Source organism: Micropterus salmoides, unplaced genomic scaffold (genome assembly GCF_014851395.1).
Source record: "Micropterus salmoides isolate LMB-PRFRI ecotype aquatic unplaced genomic scaffold, ASM1485139v1 Ms_hic_scaffold_7, whole genome shotgun sequence".
In the NCBI taxonomy this organism is placed as follows: domain Eukaryota; kingdom Metazoa; phylum Chordata; class Actinopteri; order Centrarchiformes; family Centrarchidae; genus Micropterus; species Micropterus salmoides.
Window position 1 is genome coordinate 36722325 of NW_024044459.1, and position 25226 is coordinate 36747550.

Here is a 25226-nt window from a genome sequence, read left to right on the forward strand (position 1 = left end):
ATTTCCTCCATTTCCCAGAATTCCTTGCTGTCAGCTGCTGGTGGTGCGTAGGAGGAGAAAGTGAAAGTGTGATTCACACTCCTGACTGACAACAACCAAACCGACTGGTCATTTTTCTGTGACAGAATGAAGAGAAACAGCAGGATTTACAGCGTTCAATGTTTCCGCTGAGACAAACTCACAGCTGAAATATTTCACACTTTGTTATGGCCGTTGTTTGGATTTAATGTTGACTTAAATCAGATAGTATCTTATTAAAGAAAGAGTCAACCAGCTACAGAAACATTTCAGTCTGTACCTCACAGTCCTTCCCTTCCCCCTATTGCAGAAAACATTCATACAGTAGTCAACAGCGAGAGACGAATAATGTTTAGATCCCATTTGAATCGTGCCCTGAGTTACACACATAATGTTTGTCAGGTTAAAATATAGTTTCAGTCAAGAAGGTCACAATTTATAAACATATAAAACTGTAAAGTGAAATTTAGTTTTGTGTGAAACCGTTCAGTGAACCACATCTCTCGTCTTGCACAATATACGTCACCAGCATGTTAGCACTGGGATGCTAAGCTAACCTTCATTGCTTACTTGCTACTAGCTAAGTAACTTAGCCTGTTTTCCACACACTCGCTCATCCCTACTAATTATACACTGCAGATAACTCAGATAGACACTTTTGTGGTAAACCAGAAATGACTGGTGTCACCGGTGGAGCGGAGACCTGACAACCGGCTCATACATGTAAATTTAAGTAGTACGGTAGAATAATGCCGAAATGTGTCGGTTGAAATAGTTAAGAGACAAGTAAAATATTTATTTGTTTTAACTCAAAGTATGAAGTTGAAACAAGTTGTAACTTTATCAGTAACTCCTTATTCACCCTAATTAAACACACATAACTGTCTAATGTTGTCTTTATATTCCTATATTTTGCACTAGCTGACATCAATATTTCCAAATATCTATACTACAAAGTAACCGATCCTGTTAAACAAGGTGATACTGCGTATTTTAAGTACCTTGTACGCTGTTGGCTAGTTTCATCTTTAACAATGCATCTTATTCTCATCATGTGTTCTGCATGAAAGATATCTGTAACAGCACAATACTGGGTTTCCCTGTGAGATGTGGAGGAGTAGAAGTAGAAACTGGTATGAAATTGAAATACTTATGTAATTAACAAGCACCTCGAATTTAGTGCAGTACAGTACGTTTTACTTTTGGCACCGGCAGGACGTTAACTTGACTTTTCGGTCTCGCTTCCTCTTTGTGCTGGAGACATAAATTATCTCGTTAGCATCACTGAGGGGCTCGTTAGTGCCGGTCACTGCCTTCGTACACAGAAAACACTCACAGGTCCTGAGAACGTGCAGACCTTACATGCAGATTTATAACGGACACACACGTTACTGCAGAACACACACACATTTAACAACAAACAATCGAGGGAAGCAGCAGAATTTACTGAACTTTACAGACACGTCAGAGGGTTTTTGTTCTTTTTAACTTTGTGCAAACTCTCCATTACTTGGCGATGCCTTCAAGGACTCTTGGACATCTGAGATTTTAGAGTTTGTAGCTGAAACTCTACGTTTAGTTTAGTCTATTTTTCAAGTTTTTGAAGTACATTTTTATGCGTTGCAGTTGTGGAGAAACAGGAAAAGCATTGCATTATTTATTTTAGTTGTTTTGATGTTAGCGGTGGTGTTTTTAAGATCATCTTCCGCTCCACACAGCAGAACCTTCAACCCAGTTCTCATCTCAGGGCGTCACTTATGGACGCTTTGTCAAGTTCTCTTGGTGTCGCTTTTTAACACCCTGGCTACGCTTTTGCGTCGTTTTTGTACACGTCAAGTTTGTAAGAATAAATATGCAACTTCCGGTTACACTTTCAAAATAAAACTAGTGGTTAACAATGTAAAACAACAAGGTACTTACACATTACTTAAATTACACGGGAAACCAACACCGGGCTCCTGGGTTAAAGTTGTCCCGCTCTTCCACCTCCTTACTCAAACTTTTAGTTGTTTATAGTAATACTTTTAGCTTTGATCAAAGGGTTTCCCCATACGTGTTGAACTGTGCCGCTGAAGGCTGCTGTGTGCATTGGTACCCAGCCTCGTATCACCATATGGCAAATAAATAACACACGTTTCCTACGTCATTTAGCGTGGCATTTCAACTCATTTTTTGCTTTTCACATGTCATTTCACGGCATTTTGTCCAAGTGTAGGATATAAATAATCAGAAAAGTCAGAGTAAGGAGGTGTTTGGGGTGAATCGGGGGCCACTAAACCAGACTTTGACCCAGCAAACGGCAGTTGGCTCCCTTCTAGATAAAAATTAAACAAAAACAAACAAAGACAGTGACTGTATGCATGTCGACCGGTTTAGCTTAGCCTCCTTTGTGTTGCTGAGGTCTATGGGGACGTAACTATTTGACGTTCTGGGAATAAGAATGGGCTGAAGAGAAAGGGTTACGGTAACTAAAAGCTCCGTAGCAGATCAGTAACCATCTCATCGGTGTTTTGTTGAGTCGTGATCCAGTTAAATGTAAAATACGTTGATGCCTGAAGCTGTAAGTGGGTCTGAGACTAAAAACTGCTGAGTCACAGCTTCACATCCACAGCTGTGAGTCGTTCTTATTCTCAACCTGTCTGTTAAAATATCTACTGAGCTTCAACAGTTTTCCATCCCCAGTTCAGAACATGAGACTAAAACAGATGAAGAAGAACTGGATGATTAACAGGAGTAATGATGGAGGTGAACGCAGCGCTGCCGACAGAAACAACATCAGCGGGACATCCAAAGGAAGGCGGGATGCCAAAACGCTGACACGCTGATTCCTACTGAGCGTTCTGACACGAGTCACATGTAGGGGGACTTCTTTTGATTATTGAAAAGGTCCAAATTAACACAAGAGGAAATGATCTCATGTTGAAAATCACCACTGGGGACAGAAGTATTCAGATCCTTCACATAAGTAAAAGTGCCGTCACATTCATGTAAAAATACTCCATCACAATCACAAAACAGGCCCACAAGATCCTGGAGGGACGGTGTAGTGTTGTCAGCAAATATGCTAATAAACTACCATGTTAAAGGTTGAGCCAGCTTCAGGCCAAACTTCACATACTTTCTCCTCATTTTTCACAAACAACTTCCTCCAAACACCAAAAGGTCTAAATAAGTAAATAAGTAGACTTAAGAATAGAAGGTCGACAACATCCCACTTTGAACTTTTAAGTTTCGTTTTGACGGCTGCTTTAACACCAACTCAGATACAGGAAATCACAAGACGCGACAGTTACAGCAGCCTGTATGTGTGTGTGTGTGTGTTGGCAGGCGTTTATCTCGCCTCGCAGAGACGTGACCACACCCAGCCTGTCAGCGTTACGACAGCGGCTGTTGTTATTGGCTGACGCAGACGACATCACAGCTTCTGTGTAACGTCTTTAAGATGTCAGTGGTGAAGTTCTGATTGACAGAAGGAGCTCGATGTGTTTCATTTATTTCGTTAACTTCCTTTCTATAGTCCCGCGTCCTTCTTGCCTTCCTTATCTCCTTTCCTTTTCATCCTCCCTCATGTCTTTGCCTTCTTCCTCCTCCTCCTCCCGCCTTATCACCCATCAACACCAGCTGTTGCTGTGTGCTTCTGTAGAAACAGTGATTTGATGCTAACGGAAGCACCAAGACCTGAAGCACCGAGACCTGAAATACCGAGACCCGAAGCACTGAGACCCCAAGCACCGAGACCCGAAATACCGAGTCCTGAAGCTCTGAGACCTGAAGCACCGAGACCTGAAATACCGAGACCTGAAGCACCGAGACCTGAAGCACCGAGACCCGAAGCACCGAGACCTGAAATACCGAGACCTGAAGCACTGAGACCTGAAGTACTGAGTCCTGAAGCTCTGAGACCTGAAGCACAGAGACCTGAAATACCGAGACCTGAAATACCGAGACCTGAAGCAACGAGACCTAAAGCACTGAGACCTGAAGCTCTGAGACCTGAAGCTCTGTGACCTGAAGCTCTGTGACCTGAAGCACCGAGACCTGAAGCAACAAGACCTGAAGCACTGAGACCTGAAGCAACGAGACCTGAAATACCGAGACCTGAAGCACCGAGACCCGAATCAACGAGACCCGAAGCACCGAGACCCGAAGCACCGAGACCTGAAGCACCGAGACCTGAAGCACCGAGACCCGAAGCACCGAGACCCGAAGCACCGAGACCCGAAGCAACGAGACCCGAAGCACCGAGACCCGAATCAACAAGACCCGAAGCACCGAGACCCGAAGCACCGAGACCTGAAGCACCGAGACCTGAAATACAGAGACCTGAAGCACCGAGACCCGAAGCACCGAGACCTGAAGCAACGAGACCTGAAGCACTGAGACCCGAAGCAACGAGACCCGAAGCACCGAGACCCGAAGCAACGAGACCCGAAGCACCGAGACCCGAAGCACCGAGACCCGAAGCACCGAGACCCGTAGCAACGAGACCCGAAGCAACGAGACCCGAAGCAACGAGACCATTCTTAGAGACATAGTGTCCTAATTTCTCTCTCCTTCCATTCTCCCTTGTTTATGTCTCTCTTCCTTCCTCCTTGTGTTTCATTATTAACCAATCACACACCTGGACTATGACCAGCTGCAGGTGATTGCACAGGTCAGGTATATGAGGTTTATCACACGGCAGCAGCTCAGTGTGGGCGGGAGGACACGGTCTGGTCTGGTCCCGGTCTGACGTTAGAGGAGAGAGGAAGCTGTTGTTGTGAATAAAACTCGTCCAGCTGTCGTATCAGCAAACACTTAAAATTCCTGCGGTGGAGAATCAACTAGCAGCCTGAGCGCCTGCAGCCAAAACAACCCTGTGCAACAGTTTAACCCCCCGACCCCCCCACCAGCAGCACCACCGCTGGCTCTGCCCATGGCCTCATTCCTGCAGCATCAACCCCCCCGGCCCCCCCGGCCCCCTGCTGCTCTCAGAGATAAGAGCCGAGGCCTCCGGCTGCTGCTGCTGCAACGCACTGGAGGGAAACACTCGCTATCAAAGGAACATTTTACTCAGTGCATCACAAACACGATCACACTGGTCTGAAACAATCCTGCTGCAGACCTCTGGTCCCCTGAAGCAGAGGGCCCCGACCAGGGGGTTGGTAGGAAAGGAGGGAAGGGGCTAGTGAAGGAAATAAGGAGACTGTCCTCACCAGAAAAACAACAATAGAGCTCGTTAGTGCAAAATTCACTTTCTGTCCTGATCACCAGCCAAATGTCTCCAGACAGACGTTATTATTATAAATGATGCATTAGCATTTAAATATCGTGGAGTCAAAGTATAAAGTAGTGTTCAAGAAGTACTATAGCGTTATACTTATAGTACAGTACTCGAGTAAACACACTACGCTCTGATGAGCTCTACTCCTGCTTCTATTTCTGCAGCAGTAGAGTCTCAGAGGAGCAAACTTTCTATTGGATAACACGAGTGAAGATGACTCATGTGTCCAGGAATAGAGGAGAGCGCCCACGCAGCGCTGAGACGTTCAGGGACTGTACGAGTACCGGACGCCACCGATGAGAAACAAGCTGCGAATGTTTATAACCTGGACTTTTTGAGAAGGTTCCGGCTGCGGACTGTAGCTCAGGGGGCGTGGCTTGAGGGATGAACGTGGCGTGAGCGCGGGACTCGGTGTAGGTCAAAGTCCTTCAGACTAGAGGGCGGGGTTTGAAGAAGAAGACGGTAACGTAAGGTAATGACAGCTCAGTACAGCAAAAGATGAATCTATGATGTTAATAGCCAAAAAATATACAGTTATTTAAATTTATTCATTTCAGTTTAACGTTGTTAATCTAAATAATAATAATCTTTAAAAATAAGCATTTTATTAAAGTCAGTCCAAAGTTTAAGATCCTTACTCACACTTTTGATTGTTCTGTGTTTTTAAATTTTACTCTATTGTGGTATTTTAACCTGTTTTATTCATTTTAAACGCAACATTTATGGACCCCCTCAATAAACAGATGCACCAACATGCTGGCTGTGTTTTCTACTTGTGCTGTTTACTATGACAACATGCAATGGGACTGTTGATGCTGCGAAGAGTTTAACTTAAAAATGTTTATGTAGCATCAATGGAAGTTAATATTAATAGTTTTTGTCATTAGTACTATTGACATGAAAAAATAATTAATTATTATAATTACACTACTTAGGCTTTGTTTGAATCGCTTATTATATTTTCTCAGCTCACTTTAACATTTAGCTTGTGGAAACAAGAACAATAGACAATAATAATATAATAATAATAATAATAACAATAATAATTATAATCTTATAAATAGTCTTTATGCTGTAAGTCTCTGTGTGTTTGTATGATATTGTGCTGTAAATAAAGTTTATGTTTAAATCACAGGCTTCTGTCTGTCCAATGTGTTGTACCAACTGGGCAGGAATCAGTATGCACATGTGCAGAACAGACCGTACAGAAAGGTGCAGCGGCTACAGCCAATCATTACATATTGTACCGTGAGGGGGCGTGGCGTGAGCGAGGGGCGTGGCGTGAGCGGTGCTACAGTCCGCAGCCGGACGTCATTGGACTTTTTAATCACTGCAGCTCTAACGAGATTTCAGAGCGTGATTTCAGAGCGAGACTTCAGCAGACCAGGACCGGATCATCTTCTTTGACAACCTCCGAATTAGCACATCGTAAACAAACTAAAGCGACACTCGAGGAGGTTAATGAGACATCATAATGATCTTATTGCAGACTACACTCACCTAAAGGATTATTAGGAACACCTTCAATTTACAAAGAATGGTGTGAAAAGGGAAAAACATCCAGTATGCGGCAGTCCTGTGGGCGAAAATGCCTTGTTGATGCTAGAGGTCAGAGGAGAATGGGCCGACTGATTCAAGCTGATAGAAGAGCAACTTTGACTGAAATAACCACTCGTTACAACCGAGGTATGCGGCAAAGCATTTGTGAAGCCACAACACGCACAACCTTGAGGCGGATGGGCTACAACAGCAGAAGACCCCACCGGGTACCACTCATCTCCACTACAAATAGGAAAAAGAGGCTACAATTTGCAAGAGCTCACCAAAATTGGACAGTTGAAGACTGGAAAAATGTTGCCTGGTCTGATGAGTCTCGATTTCTGTTGAGACATTCAGATGGTAGAGTCAGAATTTGGCGTAAACAGAATGAGAACATGGATCCATCATGCCTTGTTACCACTGTGCAGGCTGCTGGTGGTGGTGTAATGGTGTGGGGGATGTTTTCTTGGCACACTTTAGGCCCCTTAGTGCCAATTGGGCCTCGTTTAAATGCCACGGCCTACCTGAGCATTGTTTCTGACCATGTCCATCCCTTTATGGCCACCATGTACCCATCCTCTGATGGCTACTTCCAGCAGGATAATGCACCATGTCACAAAGCTCCAATCATTTCAAATTGGTTTCTTGAACATGACAATGAGTTCACTGTACTAAAATGGCCCCCACAGTCACCAGATCTCAACCCAATAGAGCATCTTTGGGATGTGGTGGAACGGGAGCTTCGTGCCCTGGATGTGCATCCCACAAATCTCCATCAACTGCAAGATGCTATCCATCAATATGGGCCAACATTTCTAAAGAATGCTTTCAGCACCTTGTTGAATCAATGCCACGTAGAATTAAAGCAGTTCTGAAGGCGAAAGGGGGTCAAACACAGTATTAGTGTGGTGTTCCTAATAATCCTTTAGGTGAGTGTAGCTCCAGGAGTTTTACTGTAAACATCCCGCCATGAATCTCCTTTGTCAAGTCTGACCTTCTTCTTCTTCTTTTGTGTTTAATGGCGGTCACTTAACAAACTTGTTTTAAGCCAAACAATGACCTTTGCCCGAACCTAGCCGCCGTTCACAGCGTTTACCGCGTGTTAAACGTCATGTGACTACTTACGGTTCGACCTGTTTAGCCGTTCAGATGTGAGAACGTGTTGATGATTAAAGCACAGCAGACGGTGGCTGATGGTGCATTCAAGTGCTTTCGGAATAATCAGAATTTTTTTTCCCTCCTTAAATCTTAATTTCAGAAAGAGGAATGAAGATGGGACATAAAGAAGTGCACAGAACAGTATACAAATATTTAAGAAGACACAGATAATAAGGACTTTGCCAGGGGTAGTCTACATTTTATAAAGGTATTAAAAGAGGACCACATGTTGAACGTTTTCACAGGCTGTCTGTTGTTGGAGTTAGAAATTAAATTACTCTGATAATGTTAATCCAACACGTCTTTTTAGTAGCGTCCATTTTGATTTCACATTCAGACTTCACAACTCGGGAAATGAGACAATCAGAGGAGCACCTGAACGCACCGTGAGCCAAAAGAACTTAACAGGTGTGGTATTAGTACTTTTACTAAAGTAAATGATATGAATACTTCGTCCAGTGCTGGGTATAATTATGTTTTCAGAGTATTTCACACACATGGAACTAAACGGTACAATCTCCTGATGTGTGTCCAGGCTGAAATTAAAATCCTCGACATGAAGAGACTCACACAGCTGACTGCAGACCCGTTACTCACGGCTCCAGAGTCAGTTACATCACATTCTCACCTCTCTCGACCTTTTGACCTTATGACTTCAATCAAAAGATCCAAACGTGTGGTATTTTGAAAACTGAACGAATCATCATCCGTGAGCAGAGACCCGGTGTTTCCATGACGACGCCTCTCTCTCTCTCTCTCTCTCCCTCCCACGTCGCTACATGAACAGAAAAACGTCTTCAACCTAAAAGACCTCTGCTCTCCTTTGAGACAACGCTCAGGGATTACCAGACCGTAACTAAGTATATTTACTAAAGTACTGTACTTAAGTACAAATCAGAGGTACTTGTACTTTACTTGAGTATTTTCTTTTCATGCCATTTTCTACTTCTGCTCCATCTCAGAGGGACATGGAGCTTGTTTGGTTATAAAAGAAACAGTTTATTGAAGTACAGCTGGTTGATTGACAACTAATTAAATTTTTTATACAAAAACATTTACTGTAAAGATTTGCATACTTTTACTTAAGTAACATTTTCAATGCAGTACTTTTACTTGTAACAGAGTATTCTTTTTACAGTGTGGTATTAGTACTTTTTACTAATTTGTAAAGGATACTTCATCCACCACTGGTGCTTACAGCCATGCTAACAGCGCTATGTGCTAAATGCTAACATGAGCTCACGGGGGCAACGCTAACATGCTAATACTTAGCAAGAAAGACCTCCATGTTCACCATCTCTAGTTGTTGGACGCCATAACATGTTGACCTGATGGTGGCGCCAGACGAATTATGTTTAAAAAATAAGGTTAATACACATTTATGTCAACATCTCCCTGATCCTTCATGTTAGATAGATAGAGCAGGTTCCACAGATAGATATTAATAATATATCCTGTTATGTGCTTTAATAGTAATGTATTTAATTCACTACTACTATTGAACTGAACTGAATGCTACTATTTATTATGACACTTCTGTTAACACTGTAGGGTGAAGTCCGCTGAAATGGGCCACCTTTTGGTAAATGACTAATTAGACCATCTAATAAGCTTTGCATGAAAATGAATTATTCTTTTATAAATTGGCATGGGACTCTTAAATATATCTTGTTTTGAAAAAGTACAATTGTTTTGTAATTGTGAGAGTTTGAGTGTCAGCATGTTGCCAGCTGTTTAGGTTAAATGTAAAGACAGAACAACACAGAGATTTTAGCTGAAATCATTTAAATGTTTGCAGGAAACTGACATTGTTGTCTTTGGGTTGCCACAGTAACAACATCTTAAAATACATTTCATGCAGTTGAGCAAATATTTAATTGAAAAATGCATTAACAAGTGAACTGATTGTGTGTGTTTCTGCACAGTGGTGTGTTTGTGCGTAAAGTAATTTTCAGTAAATTTTCAGTAGGCCTGTGTGTACACGACTTCACCCCACATACTCCTGTATATTTACATTTAAATGTGTATTTAAGGTCAACTCTACCAGTAAACTCATTAGTATTATTATTATCTAATTCACTAGTATTTATTTATCATTACATTTCTTTTAATACTGTAATACTGTAGCCTACACACCCATAATACTTTATTATTATTTCTATTCCTAAATATCTCGACATGCAAAGTGAGCAATTAACTCAGTGCAGTATTTCTGATTCAGATAGATAGATAGATATTATGGGACTCTCATGAGGAGGATTTGAGAGTGGAGGCGGGCCAGCAGATGTTGTGATGCTGGTTGTTACATAAACCCATCCTCTCCTTCTTAATCCTCCCTCCATCCCTCCTCTCTCCGCGGCGTGCTCACTCTCCGGCAGAGAGTTACATAACTCCGGACCATCACACAGGAGCTGAATCACCTCAGATTAAACCTCCAGACGTTGATCATTAAACACAGCGCGCTTTTATGTGTTTTAATGTCACACGGAGAGACTGAGAGGCCCCTCGGGAGGGAGGGGGCCTCGGAGCGTCTCTGCCCCGCTGTGGCGCACCGCAGCCCGGCGTGTCACTGCGCCGGCTCCCCCCGGACAAGGTCGAGCATAACCGGGGAGAGAAGGGCCGAAGTCCCGCTAAAACCACCGGCATTTTATTCCTACAATATCTTAACGGCATCTGTATCGTCTGTTTTTCATCCAAACTTCACTTTGCTGTGCTGGACACAAACCTCCAGAACATTCCTAATAACCCCACAGCGTATTTTATATTATCCCATTCACCATGTATATCCACACACAGGCTGTATTATTTATAAGGAAGGATTATTCCAGCTGATATCAGCGTCTCATGTTCCATGTAAAGCCTCAGCAGCAGTCTTACCTGAGTCAGATGTTACCGCTGTTTGTCAGAAACATCCAGCAGCTCCGTCAACTAATGTTTCTCACTGCGCTCAGCCCCAAATATAGTCCGTGTGCGCGCGTTTGTCTGTGAAACCCTGTGTGTGTGTGTGTGTGTGTGTGTGTGTGTGTGTGTGTGATATCAGCAGCAGTGTGCCTCTCTCTCTCTCTCTGCTGGTTCAGCCTATTACCTGTCTATGTCTCTCTCTCTCTCTGGACCAGTCCATTTGCAGCAGCGGGGGGGTTAAACATGACAGTGCAGCATGTTGGTGATAAGAAGTGCGTGTGTGTGTGTGCGTGTGTGTGTGTTTTGTTACACACTGTGTCTGTTAGTAATTTCTGGATCAGTCTGAGGAATATATTCCTGTAAATACTTCAGAGTTTAACCCTGAAGTATCAGCCTGTAATATTTTTCAGTTTTACTTTTTAAATCTCAGAATCATTATTGTTGTTTGTCTGAAACATGTACACATTTATTTGCACATTAAGAAAACGTGCAATGCGATTAAATTACAGACAAACAAAAATGTGCATTGTCCAAAAAAATATCAAGCTACTGAAAACGAGCAGCAGAAATCAGTAACTTTAACACCCTCTGCGAACATGAAAATAGGAGGGAAGACTAAACCAGGCCTCAGCAGGGATGATCTTACAGGAGAAACAGATCTGAGAGCTGCACAGACTTAGATTCTGTTAAATTTCAGATATTTTGTCACGTGCTGCCTGAATTCTGCGTTTCCTTTTACATAAATAAAAACATTTCCACCATAAATTGGTGGAGAAACTTTCTCCAGAATGCAGGAAATTCATCATTTAGACAAAGTTCTTTACATCAAACATCAGCAGCTTTTTGTGTTTTTGTAGAAAAAACATCTTCTTTTAAAGTAACCGTTACTACTGAAGGCTCAGCACTGATATTCCTCACCTCGGCTTCCTGTGGTTGTAGCTGGACTCTGGTCTTCATGTCGGCGCCCGCAGCGTCAGCTCGCCGTCAGCTCCAGATAAAGGATTCATGGATCTGAGCTGCTGCAGAGCGGCCGGCCTTAATTTGCGTCTTTCAGAGCAGCAGGTCAGAGAGGAAACTGTTCAGACACACAGCTGCAGGTGATCTCTCTGTGGCCCTGCTGTGGGGTCCCTGAGAGGCCCCAGAGGCGTTTTGGTAACCAAACCGTTCTGGGGAGCTCCCCGAGAACTACATGTCCTCCTTTGGAAACGCTGAAGTCACGTTGACAACAACACCAAACAAATGTTAAGAAGGTGGAGGACGCCTCAGCCGGAGCTGCGTGTCCTTTTGTGTCTCGTGATAATAACAGAGTTGGAAAAGAGAGTTAGGCTGCGCGGTCGAAAGAGCAAGAAGAAGAAGGAGAGCGAAGACACCAAAACCCCCACGGCATCTGGCAGAAACGTTATTTCATATTAGGGGTGTGTGAGGTTGACAAAAACTGACAGCTCGACAGTTTCTGGGATTCTTTCGCTTCACCTTTCAGCCACAACATTATGACCACCTGCTGGTTCCTTTCCATCAGAACCAGCATCAGCTTCTTCAGCTGTTCGACCTGCAGCAGCTGGTCTGTAGGACCGGACCACACGGGCCAACCTGTTCCCTTCCTTGGACCACTTCTGATCACTTCTGACCTGCAGAGCGGTTTACAGAATGAATCGTGCAGATTTGCTGAGTGATTTATAACAAATTAATAACAATAAATAAAATAGTAAAACATAATGAGTTATTATTTATTTGTCATCTTATTAACGGAGGTCTGTTGTGGAGTTCAGAAGTGTCTCAGGGAGTCCAGGTGATGACCCTGATGGCGGTCTGAGCGGCCCGTCGGACGTCCTGGTCCTCCCCTGCAGCCTCGCTCCTCCTCTCCAGCAGGGGGAGCTGCTCCAGCAGGCGGCGGCGTCCGTCTGGAGCTTCGGCCAGCGAGGTGAGAGCCCGCAGGGAGTACATGACGAGGGCCTTCCTCCTCCTCCTCCTCTCCTCGTCCTTCTCCTCCTCGTCCTCTTTGCGCTTGGACGCCCGGTCGAGGAGGACGGGGAGGACGCCCAGATCCAGACACCGCCGCTTCCCTGCAGGAGAAGAAGAAGACTCAGTCGGACTGACAGAGACAACCTCCCCCGGCTCAATCATCAATACAGAAGACGAACAAATGTCTTAAAAACATCTGCTTCTTTGATGAAAACTCAAAGGGACAAGAAGTCTGTGGATACAAAACCTCCCAGGGTGCATTTCACCAACAAACATCCAATCACAGAGCTGATTACACTTTGACGTTCAGCTCGACAGAAGCTGTGAGGCTGAAACAGGCGTGTGTTTGTACCCGTGGTGATGATCACGGTGTTCATGATGACTCCCGCAGCGTTGGCCTGAACCTCGATGTCTTCGTCCCGCAGCAGGTCGACTAGGACAGGAAGTACCGCCTCCTCGCACACCTGCCGCTTCCCGTCCTCACAAACACTGAAACCGGCGGACAACAGGACACAGACTGTTTCACGTTTGCTGTGACTGACTGACACTACAGCACTGTTGTACTTCACACGGCCTGTTACAAATAAATGAGTCTCACTTCTCTTACGTGAGGCTGAAGATTACGAGCCTAGACTTTTGAAATTAAGCTTAATGTGAATTTATATTAATTTAGTTCTAGTGATGCACCGAATGTTCGGCAGCATGTCCCAGCAAATCAGCTCCATCTGCGGCTGACTTCTTAGAAAAGAAACGCTTTGAGTGTTTCTGTCTCTCGTCTGTGAGAATGAGATTAAACTAGCCGCGCCTACATTTGGAGTGCGCACGTATTCAAGCCTTTACGGTAAGTGAAGCGGCCCAGAGCGAGCTGACGGGCAGGTTAGAGACTTTATCCTGTCAGTGTGTCTCTTTAGTATGAAGAGAGGCTGTGAAGTCTTCACGTTACAACATTATTTATCAAACCATTTAGCGTGAGGAGGAAACACATTTGGATTATTGAATTTATGCATTGGGGGAAAAAAGGCAAAAGAAATAAAAAGAAATGTGAGAAACCTTGTTTAGTATTCGGGAAAGTTTTCCGTTATATTCGGTTTCACCTTCATCATTTTCCTTTCGGTGCCTCCCTGGTTAGAAGCTGTCTTGTATCACAGAAACAGGTCGTGCAGCGCCACGTTTTGCGTTGTGATGTGGGGAGTTTACAGTAAATGTTGAGATTCAGACACAAATGGATTTTGTTGCTTTCTGAAGTTAACCCTTTCACGCATGACGTCCACTACAGCGGCAGATATGTGGAAGCCATTTTGAACCATATAAGTTATAGTACCGTGTCCCAAACACCACGTGGCCGAACCCCAAAGAGTGTTTTTATCTTTTACATCTTGGACGTTCTGCTTTATTTTGTATGTTTTATTTAAAAGGATGAAATTATTTGCACTTGAATAACTTGATGTGTTTTTATACCACCTATTTTGGACTGAGTTCCACTGAATCACTTTTGATGTTGTTGATGCATTGTGTCCACTGCAGAGGACGTATTTCAAAATTAAATATATAGAGAGAAAGTTATAGTTTTAGACTAAAGTAAAAACAAACTTAATTATTACTTTGTGATTTAAACATTATGTATGGAAAGGGTTAATTTGCTTTTGAGTGTGTTAAATGAATGAATCTGATTTGAGAAGTTCTTAAAAGTGTGTTGAACGACCAGCTGAGCTGAAAGAATAAAGGCTGAAATTGAGGAACACGTAAAAGCAACTCCTTCATATTATCGGCTCCGGTCGTTTAATTTAGGCGAGTTGTTTTCTCTTTTCCTGCAGGTGGCAGCTGCAGCTCTTTTACTAAGGCTGCAGGCCTTAAAGCTCAATGTTTTGGTTTGACAGTTATAGTTTAAATGTGGCCCAGATCAGACTGAAGCGAGAACTGTCCTCAGCCTGAATGTGAGCAGGAGAGTAAAAGGACGTCCAGACTGAGGTCTTCATTTAAACAGTCTGACCTAGATCTGAATTGGACCATATACAGTGAGGAAAATAAGTATTTGAACACCCTGCTATTCTGCAAGTTCTCCCACTTAGAAATCATGGAGGGTCTGAAATTGTCATCGTAGGTGCATGTCCACTGTGAGAGACATAATCTAAAAAAAAAAATCAGGAAATCACAATGTATGATTTTTTAACTATTTATTTGTATGATACAGCTGCAAATAAGTATTTGAACACCTGAGAAAATCAATGTTAATATTTGGTACAGTAGCCTTTGTTTGGTCAAACATTTCCTGTAGTTTTTCAGCAGGTTTGCACTGCAGGAGGGATTTTGGCCCACTCCTCCACACAGATCTTCTCTAGATCAGTCAGGTTCCTGGGCTGTCGATGAGAAAGTTTGAGCTCCCTCCAAAGATTCTCTATTGGGTTTAGGTCTGGAGACTGGCTAGGCCACGCCAGAACCTTGATATGCTTCTTACAGAGCCACTCCTTGGTAATCCTGGCTGTGTGCTTCGGGTCATTGTCATGTTGGAAGACCCGGCCTCGACCCATCTTCAATGCTCTAACTGAGCAATACATGGCCCCGGTCATCCTCTCCTTAATACAGTGCAGTCGCCCTGTCCCATGTGCAGAAAAACACCCCCAAAGCATGATGCTACCCCCCCATGCTTCACAGTCATGTTTAGCTTCTTCCATTTTCTAATGATTGCTCCAACAGTGGACCTTTTTTCACCAAGCTGCTTGGCAATTTCCCCGTAGCCCTTTCCAGCCTTGTGGAGGTGTACAATTTTGTCTCTAGTGTCTTTGGACAGCTCTTTGGTCTTGGCCATGTTAGTAGTTGGATTCTTACTGATTGTATGGGGTGGACAGGTGTCTTTATGCAGCTAACGACCTCAAACAGGTGCATCTAATGTAGGATAATAAATGGAGTGGAGGTGGACATTTTGAAGGCAGACTAACAGGTCTTTGAGAGTCACAATTCTAGCTGATAGACAGGTGTTCAAATACTTATTTGCAGCTGTATCATACAAATAAATAGTTAAAAAATCATACATTGTGATTTCTGGATTTTTTTTTTAGATTATGTCTCTCACAGTGGACATGCACCTACGATGACAATTTCAGACCCCTCCATGATTTCTAAGTGGGAGAACTTGCAAAATAGCAGCGTGTTCAAATACTTCCTCACTGTAACTGAAAGTGGCTCAAATCCGAACTAATCAGTGACTAGTTCCCACTGTTATAAACACATCAGATTGTGGGCCCTTCGGCCCGCAGCCTGAACGCAGCCTATAAAACCTGTGAGTGTGTTTAACCTGAGCGCCATCATGGCTGCGGCCGCCTCCCTGCGGATGTTCGGGGAGCGGTGGGAGAGTTTGTGGCCCAGCAGCGAGACGCCGTCAGAGGCCAGAGCCGGCAGGGCGTCCAGCCTGGAGCAGCGGCTGAGGGTGGAGAGGAGCAGCACCTGCACCTCTTCCTCCTCCTCTTCCTCCTCCTCCTCCGGTCTGAGCTTCAGCATCAGTTTAGGAACCAGAGTCAGCAGAGCTTCAGCGCCTGCAGATATATGATCCCATTAGTAAAGTTATTATCCTGTTAACAACCATCGCAGTGAGCCGACCGACTTCCTGCTGCACCTTTGACCTCCTGCACTCACGTTCCTGTTCACAGCGACTCTCCAGGTGTGCTCGCCTCCAGTCTGAGGGTTTAATTATCTCGAGGAGCAGTTTCTATTCTGCGTCATGTGTTAAAAGCTTATTACAGAACAGAAACCAGAGTGAGACCCAAACTGAAGATTCAGAGCATCAGCCTGTTCAAAGAAATACTGAATCAGTTTGATTTTATTTTATAAAAATTCTCTGTGTTGCAGTTATTGAATCTAAACATCTCGTCACTGCTGCTTTTACTGAATCTGTTGCTTCTCCTGAGAGTGCGCTGGATTCAGACGGGACGTACGTACCTGCAGGCAGCAGCGCGAGGCGGTTCATGACTCGGAGGACGTTCTTCCTGCAGGAGGACGAGTTGTCGTCCAACAGCTGAGAGAGAGGAGGGAGGAGGGAGGAGGAGAGCAGCGCCTGTCTGCAGGAGGAGAGACAGCACAAAGGGTCGCAGCTGCTGTGTTATACCGCCACCTGCTGGAGACTAAACCATCAGGTAGCCTCTCTGCTGCACCATGAACCTTTATTCAGACCCACATACACCGTCCTGCTGCCCCAAATACTCACTACAGCACCACATGTGGATTCATCCGCCGCTGGAAATAGTCCCCAACAAAGAAACTATTTTCTGTTTGTCTGAAAGAAACTAGAGCGAGCAGCTGTTTGAGTCTGTGTGTTTACCTGCCGATGCTGTGGGCGGTCAGCAGGTGAAGCAGCTCGCAGGTTTGAGTTCTGACTGAAGGATCTTCATCCTTAAACAAAACCTTCAGCTGCTCCAGAAAACCTGCAGAAGAAGAAGTCCAACAAAGACGTCATCGTTCTGGAGGAGAGGAGCCTGAAGTGGACGACACATTTTCTATGATGTATATGTTATTATTTACTTAATAGTTCTCCACACAAACCTGCTGACTGAATACCTGAAATAATGTTATATAAACATACAAATCCTTCAAACCCAGAGAAAAAATGTTGGTGTTGCTGTATTTAAGTGAAAGTACCAAAACTATACATGCAGATAAAAGAGGCTCTGCATTCACAATCCTACTAAAGTAAAAGTATAATCAGGAAAGTGTACTTATCAAAGCAGTAAAATGTTCCTGTAACTGTATCATCTGATTACTACTATTCCTCACACTTTTTTTCTTAGTTTAATTTATTTAAAAAAACATCAGATTTTATAAACTATTTGTGTGTTTTGTGTAAAATCATCGTGTAAAGAAGCCTAACGAGCTGAAGCTGGCAGATACATGTAAGGAAGTAAAAACTACAATATTGGCTAAAATGGAAATACTCCTCCAAGTAAACCTTCCTCCAGCTGCAGACTGCTGCGGTTTCTGTCAGGCTGCGTGTTAATATATTATTATTAGGCTGCGGTGCTGGACTCGGACTTACCCCCGGTCACGGTCTGGTAGAGCCGCTCCGGGTCGTGCATCAGGTCGCAGAGTGAAGCCAGAGCCCGCTGCCTCCTGCCGGACTCCGGCTGCTGCAGCTCGGCGAACAGCTGCGGTACGGCCCGCAGCCCGAAGGCCACCGGAGCCCGGGACGGGTCCGCGAGAACCGCGGCCATCACCGGACTCTTTAATTACTTTAAAAACCGGGTCTGATCTCACGAGCTCACCTGCTCAGTTAGCCGCCCCAAAACAACTACAAACCTGCTGTTGCCTAGTAACAGCGTGCACAGCTGAGCCGAAGACGTGATGACGTCACCTGTTTATTATTTGTGCTGCATTGTTTTTTCTCTGTCGCCTGTTTTATGTGATATTATATTTTGCTCTCTGTGTATTTGTATCTAACTATCATGGTAATTAGTTATGATTAAAATTGGAAAAATATAAAGTTCATTATTTGTGCTGTTTTTTTATGAGTAATACTGTAATTTTTTTTATTTGTTTCAAGAAGAAATGGACCTTTTAGGCTTCCTTACTCTCCTGTAATGTTATTAGTATGTGCACTGAATATTTCTGCACCATGCAAAATAATTTATTTCTGCAAATCCTTTTAATAAGGAGACTACAACCTGCATCTCATTTTACAGCCCTGCTGTAATATCACCTGCTAAACTCCTGTCTCACCTTGATTTCTTCCAACTGTTCTCTAACTCAACACGATCTCTCACTCAGCTTCTCTCTCATTTGTCTTTTGTGAAGAGACGAAGCAGATTCCCGAAGTTTAAATTCCATCTTCTCGGACGAATGAGTTTCACTAGCAGAGAAACTAAAACTACACAAGTGACAGAGCAGCAAACATTCAGTTTAAACACTTCCAAAACCTCCGTTACCAGAAATCTTCATCATACAGCATCATACATTGAATAAGAACATGATTTCTGGCCTTTAGACTCAGCAGGGTTTAGATGCTGTTAGCTAAGCTGTAGGCTGGACTTAAACCTGGGATGTAACTACAAGCACACATGGTGTCAGAGGTTAAAGGGAGAGTCTGTGTTACTCTATTAATGTGTCCCCCAGGTGGCGCTGCAGATCACCCGGTAACTATATGATCCACCCAGACCTTACGTCCTGTTGCCAGCAGGTGGCGCTATGACTTCAAGTGAATATTGGGGTATGTATACTGAAGTTATAACACCTTCCTGTTTCATGGTTAACCATCGATGTTGCACCACAAGAATTCTCTAGAAGGAGTTCATTAAAGTACAAAGTGTGCAAATTGTCAAAAATAATGTAAATGGGAAACCATGAACTAAAAGGCAACAGAAAGTATATTTGCATGTATTTAAATTAAAATAATACATACGGTCATATGTTAGAACCTGTTCTGCATGTACACTGATGTAGAAATATGTTATTAGGTAGCAGGCGACAGGAAAGAATCTCATAAAGTCATCTTTTCTGCATAAAAGTTAATGTTAAAAATGCCAAAACATTAGGAAGTGTAACCTGCAACATTGACTGACTTGAGGGTCACTGACTGATGTAGCTAGAAACACAGAACTAGTAATGTACAGGTTATGTCAGTTGTTCGCATTTAAACTGCCGTCCTTTTAATTAACACTTAAAACACTGCAGAGGGTGCAACTGTGTGCACACTTTGTCACAGTCACTCATGGCTTTTGTTCACTTTTGGCGTCATGGCGTATTTCAACTGGGAAATTTCCCAGTTTCAAGCAGTCTGGAACGCGAGATAACATTCATAGCGTAAAATTTGTCATTTCCTGTTCCCAGCAGGGTGGCGCTATGGCTTTGAGTTCCTTTATGATTTTGTCTGCAATTATTATCTGAAAAAGTCTGTTTTAATGCGTACAGTAAAGGCGGCCTTAGTTTTTCTCCTCATTCACGTCATTCGCTTCACTCTCATCACGTCTTCTCTTCAGTTGGTGGGCTCCAGTTATTGTTGGTATGAACTTATAATGCTGAAAACTTTCTTCGTTTCATAAACAAATGCTACTGACTTGGTCTCAACTTCACTCCTCACAGGTTTTACATTTGGAGCAACAGATATATTTTGTATAAAAACAAATCCGTTTTCTCTCAACAGTGGTTTGACAATAACATTTTGCTTGTACATCAATTATTCAACCAACGTGGTCAACTCTATAACTACACTGAATTTATTCATCACTATGGTTTCCCTATTTCACCAAAGGACTTCTCCATCGTCTTCGAAGCAATACCTTCAGCTGTCATCTCACTTTTTAAAGGTGTTAATGGATTTGATGATCCCCCAACATTGTTGGATGTGAAGGAAACAATTTTGGGAATATTTGTTTTTTGCTGCAACCTAAAAGTAAGAATAAGGCCATTGGTCAACTTTTTCACCAGGACACCTGCCGCTGTTTCATACTGGTCCTCATTTGTTGGAGAGATTTGTTGGGAAAAGTTTGGCTTTTGCCACACAACTTTTTTTTAACCAACAAAGTTGAAGAGATCTCATTCAAAATGCTTCACAGGTTTTACCCCACTAACTATTACCTGCAAAAACTGAAAAAGGACTTCAGCTGTACTTTCTGTGAAGAACTAAACCAAACGCTGGGGCATTTGTTTTGGTCTTGCCCAAACACCAAGAAACTTTGGTGTCTCAATTTATTGTTTATTGTCCATATTTACCCTCAGTTTGCATTGCAGTGGGAAAATGTGTTGTTTGGATTCACTAAACATGACAAAAATTTAAGTGCTAAATTAGCTTATTATTTTAACTAAATTTGATTTGCATTTGAACGTTGGCATGTGGGTGTGTTCGGGGCGGGACCATTATTATACCAAATATGGTGCAGATGTGACGTTGGAAGTTGGACAGTTTTTTGTGTGTAACTTATAAGATTAGAGAAATGGCAGGTAAGAGTTCACAGTGTAAACGCACAAGCTGTATTGAGGATACTGTAAGGGGTCTGTGGTGAGGCGGACTATGGGGTTTGACTTTTGATTTTTTACCCTTCCTTTGTTTTACAAAGTCTCTCAAAGACAAGTCTGGACATTTCTGCCTTTTGTGGTGCGTGCCGCGTTTTAGTTTCACTCTGCCGGTGCTCATGCCTGGACTGTCCTTTGTGCTGTTGTTTACTAATAGTTAAATAGTTTAATAGTTAATAGTTAGTAATATTTAATAATAAAATGGTAATGGCGACCGCCACACGTTTTACGTTATGTTCACAGTGGTCTCAGTGGCCGCCGTTTGAAGTGTAGCCAACAGAAAAAGGTGACAAACTTTAAAGGTTCAGTGTGTAATATTTAGAAGGCCAGTTTGTTTAGTTCAGTATGTTTCCAGTGGTGTATAAACGCCTTACATAATAACAAATGTGCAGGTCAGCCCATAATGGATTTTACTGAAGTATCTGATTTCTAATCAAACTAAACTAAAGCCTATAAATTTAAATATGACAGGTCTAACATTTCATACTATGGTGTGAAGTTACACATTTTTACGTTTCTGCTTCTAGATGTTAGACTTCCTCTCTGTACTGAGAGGAGGAAGTGCACATTACACAATCAACCATCTGCACCCCACGATTTGCAACAGCCGACTCTGCAGTTTAGTTGAACCCGTCTCTACTCACAGGCTGTGGTTGGGCAGTTTTTTCGTGTGTAACTTTAACAACATTTGAGAAATGGCAGGTAAGAGTTCTTTCACTTTGCAAGTAACCTTGACTTTGGTGTGTGTTAGCGGCAACATGCAGGCGATCAGCGATCAAACATAGGTCAAGCTCTATTTTCTGTAAGTGGTCTGTGTTCTGAAGACGGTGAGGAGGGTGATGGGGTTTGACTTTTGATTTCTTACTCTTCCTTTGTCTGTCAAAGAAATCATACAGAACTTTGGAAAAGGGTCTCAACAAATGCTGATTTAATGTATAAATGAATGCAGGATGTTTCATACTTTTCTTGTTGCTCAGTAAGAGATTACCAAGTCGCTCAATGGGTCATCATTTAATAATTGTTAACTTATACTTACTTCACATTCATTTGTATGCATTACTTAAACATGTGCTAACCTTACACCTAGCTAAACCAACTTTTGTTGAAACTTTATGAACATTTTGGAGGCTGGATTTTGTGCTGTTGTTGCAGATCCTAGCATTGCGTCCATACACCTGACAGGTGTTTCTATTATTTTGTCGGCCCCATTTGTATCACAGAGGGTAGGCTGAATAACAGAAACACCTCTCAGTTTAACACAATAGCTTTCAGAAGCACCAGAAACGGCATCACAAATTGATTCCACAGGATTTTCTGATTTCAACTTGTAATTAAAGCTGCAAGCGGCAGGTGAAACTTTGGCTGGCGGCTGCTCTGTAGGGGGCACTACTGAGCCATTTTGCCACGCCCATGATTGAGACCCATAAAAAAGGTTGTTTTTTTGCCCCGTCTGAATTATGTGCATCAGTTTGGTGAGTTTTTGAGCATGTTAGCTATGTTCCTTCAGTTCCAGTAGGGACCTTGCATCTAAATATTCAAGCATCTTATCATCGCTGTCCGGATGAGTGAAAACCATTTTGAATTTTACAGATAAGCTAAAGGATTAAGTCTTCTTGAAGCTGTTGGAAAATACTTTCCTACTTCTTGCCCGAAGCAAACCATTCAGAAACCCAGTGGATTGGATGAAAAGCACACTGTTTTTCTTTGCTTGTAAAGAGTTGATATTTTGGAGATACGTGATTTTCACAGGACAGCTCTGATTTGTAAACACTCCTAATGACTTATTAAATGTTACCTCTGTTGAAATCCCCATAAGAGGCAGAAGTTTGAATCATGTACGTTTTTTCGTTCATTCCCTCTTCTAGAACAAGAGCTTTTCAACGTGAGGAGTAAGTTTGTGGAAAAGGCATCCAAAGAACTCATCAATCAGCTGCTGGATGACATTTTAGGGGATCGTATCGTGAACGTTGGGGAGAAGGACTCAATAATTGAGGAAAACCAGAGCAAAGCAGACAGGGCTCGCTGTCTCATTGACACAGTGAGGAACAAAGGAAATGACGCCAGCAGGAAGCTGATCGCTCACATTCAAATTAGAGATCCTGCACTTTACTCCACCCTGGGTCTGTCCTCCGGTCAGCCTGCTCCTCCAGGTCAGCTGACATATTTAAGCTGAAAAGACCTTCATATACTTTGACACTACCGTGAATACAGGTGTATATGCGCAAATAAGTACATGGTTTTGAACAGAAATGTTTTCCCTTTTAATTAACTGCAGAAACCCCGGTGGAGCAGAAATGGTCTGAGACAGTCATCAAGACCACTGAGGAGTTTTGGATCGAGAAGCAGAAGGATAAAGATGTAAATCCTTTATTAAAGTCATTATTACATTGGTTCCTGTGCAACTTAGCTTACTTCTCCTCGACAGGAAGGTGTTGTTTGACGAACAGGAATGCAGCTGTTTTTAAAATAAAGTCTACAACGTACTCAAATGTGTCAAATATTTGTTCAGCTTTCTTCCTGTGAATTTGTTTTTCAGGTTTACCCTGCAGCCAAAAGTTCCATTAGGAATCGTGTGGCCTTGCTAATCACTAATATAAAGTTTACTGATAAGAAATGGAACAGAAGTGGAGCTGAGACAGATGAGAAGAACATGGAGAAGCTGCTCACATGTCTGGGATACGAGGTGGTGAAACACACAAACCTCACAGGAAAGGTACTTTGTAAAAAGGGGAGATTTAACACAAACACTTTTGTCTGGTTCATTTAGTGACACAGTAAGTTATACCTGAATATCTGACTTCTGTGTTCTCACAGGCGATTGATGACTCTATAATTAAGTTCTCTAAACTTCCGAAACTCAAAGAGACAGACAGCGTGGCGGTCGTCATTATGTCTCACGGGAAACAGGATGTCGTCATCGGTGTCAACCACACTGAGACATCTAGTGATGAGTTCCCCATCAACAACATTTACACACACTTGGGCTCAAAGGAATGTCCAGCGCTGCTGGACAAACCCAAGATCATTATCATCCAGGCCTGCAGAGGAGGTGATGATCGGTTCTCACAGATACACCAAACATCAACAGAAATTAGTTTAGGAGTCTGCTAATGTCAGCAAGGCTCTCGTGCACTGTAATAAAATGATGCCGCATGTGTTTCAGGCGAGGAAGGATCAGTACTTGTGATCGACAGTGCAAACTCAGCTCTGGACTGTGATGATGTGAATCAGCCAGGTTCATTCCTGTTTGCTGGTGGAGAAAACATAGAGGATGATGCTTTACGACTTGCACACAAAGAAAAAGACTTCATTTCTCTTCTTTCCTGCACCCCTGGTCAGTCACCTTCAATATGATCAGATCTGTTTCTGCAGATCATAACACAACGATCAATAATTTACATCGCAAACAGCTGGCAATAGTTACATTATGAAATAGAAACTAAATATATTTTCTGTGTTTTTTTCCCCCAGATACGGTCTCATATAGACACACATGTAGTGGGTCTTTAGTGATCCAGTTTGTGGTTAAGGTCTTTAACACCTTTGCATGTGAGAATGACATCGAGGAACTTTTCAGAAAAGTAAGTTTTGCAAGTTCAAACTGTCTTCTGGGTGTGAAGTATGCATGTATAATAGGACACAGAATAAGAACTGACACTAATTACAATGACCTGGTGAAAAGTAATATCATTTGTGAGGGAACAACACCAAATAGCAAGTAGTCATGATGAAAACTCTGGTTTCATGTTGTTTTTCAGGTCCTGCAGAGCTTCGAAGCCTTTCCTTTACAGATGCCAACCAAAGACAGATGCACTCTGCTGAAGCGTTTCTACTTCTTTCCAGGTATCTGAGACAGCAAACAGAGGTTGCAACGCTTTTCTCAGGCGCTACATGATAAAAAGATAAAAGCTATGCATTGATTACTGAATGAGCCCGGGTGCATCCATCCATCCATGTATCACAAAGTTGGCACATAAAGAATTATTTCAAGTTGATAGAATTGGCAAGAGAATTGGCAAGAGAAATCTGCTTTTGATTGTTCTTTGCTTTTTATTTTTTACCCCTTAACGAATCATCTGCTCTGCTAAGATAACATTGCTTGAAGTAAAATTGCTGCCTTGCTAAAGTTGCTGTGTAAAATTTAACCACCATTATAATAATGCCGTGTAATCAGGATGTATCGTGAGCGTATGTTTCAGTATTGACAGTAGAAAAGTATTTTATTCTTACTCTTTACTCTGACAGTCACTATATACCAAAATATATTCCTTGAGTGTAATTGCTTCTATGCGTTGCTATATGAATTTATAATGTGTTATAAAGTGTAAACCTTAATCTACTGAAATAACTGGACATGTGAAAATGTTGTGGAACCGTTTTTTGTTACAAAAAC

At 42.7% G+C, this 25226-nt stretch overlaps 4 protein-coding genes across 8 annotated transcripts in view; 2 read left to right on the forward strand and 2 right to left on the reverse strand.

Annotated features, from left to right (window-relative positions):
* Positions 1 to 11004, reverse strand: part of LOC119891574 (dematin-like) — a 37058-nt gene extending 26054 nt beyond the window's left edge. For 2 of the 5 annotated variants that reach the window (XM_038703332.1, XM_038703334.1), the window contains exon 1: positions 10856 to 11003. The gene's annotated coding sequence lies outside the window, so the exon portion shown is untranslated. Of the gene's footprint in view, positions 1 to 7104; positions 7162 to 10855 lie in introns of all 5 variants that reach the window. The other 3 variants (XM_038703331.1, XM_038703333.1, XM_038703329.1) reach the window with 3 other exon arrangements.
* Positions 1 to 25226, forward strand: part of LOC119891530 (scavenger receptor cysteine-rich type 1 protein M160-like) — a 667824-nt gene that overhangs the window by 527024 nt on the left and 115574 nt on the right. The gene's annotated exons all lie outside the window — the stretch shown is intronic.
* rsph14 (radial spoke head 14 homolog) lies at positions 12593 to 18147 on the reverse strand. The gene is made up of 6 exons (XM_038703354.1): positions 17865 to 18147; positions 17154 to 17256; positions 16775 to 16893; positions 16134 to 16371; positions 13194 to 13330; positions 12593 to 12942 (listed from the first exon to the last, which is right to left on the reverse strand). The coding sequence occupies exons 1-6, from the start codon at positions 18037 to 18039 to the stop codon at positions 12656 to 12658; spliced, it is 1059 nt and encodes a 352-aa protein (XP_038559282.1). The 5' UTR covers positions 18040 to 18147; the 3' UTR covers positions 12593 to 12655.
* Positions 21401 to 24839, forward strand: LOC119891577 (caspase-1-like). Its single transcript, XM_038703341.1, has 8 exons — positions 21401 to 21535; positions 22699 to 22983; positions 23109 to 23191; positions 23370 to 23546; positions 23648 to 23882; positions 23997 to 24167; positions 24305 to 24414; positions 24592 to 24839. The coding sequence occupies exons 1-8, from the start codon at positions 21529 to 21531 to the stop codon at positions 24682 to 24684; spliced, it is 1161 nt and encodes a 386-aa protein (XP_038559269.1). The 5' UTR covers positions 21401 to 21528; the 3' UTR covers positions 24685 to 24839.

Coding starts and splice junctions, on each gene's coding strand:
- rsph14 (XM_038703354.1), bottom strand. CDS start 18,039: ATGGCCGCGGTTCTCGCGGACCCGTCCCGGGCTCCGGTGGCCTTCGGG. Junction 17,257..17,864: donor CTACCAGACCGTGACCGGGG/GTAAGTCCGAGT, acceptor CTTCTTCTGCAG/GTTTTCTGGAGCAGCTGAAG. Junction 13,331..16,133: donor GCAGCCATGATGGCGCTCAG/GTTAAACACACT, acceptor CGCCGGTTTCAG/TGTTTGTGAGGACGGGAAGC.
- LOC119891577 (XM_038703341.1), top strand. Junction 23,192..23,369: donor AGAAGCAGAAGGATAAAGAT/GTAAATCCTTTA, acceptor TTTGTTTTTCAG/GTTTACCCTGCAGCCAAAAG. Junction 24,168..24,304: donor TCTTCTTTCCTGCACCCCTG/GTCAGTCACCTT, acceptor TTTTTCCCCCAG/ATACGGTCTCATATAGACAC.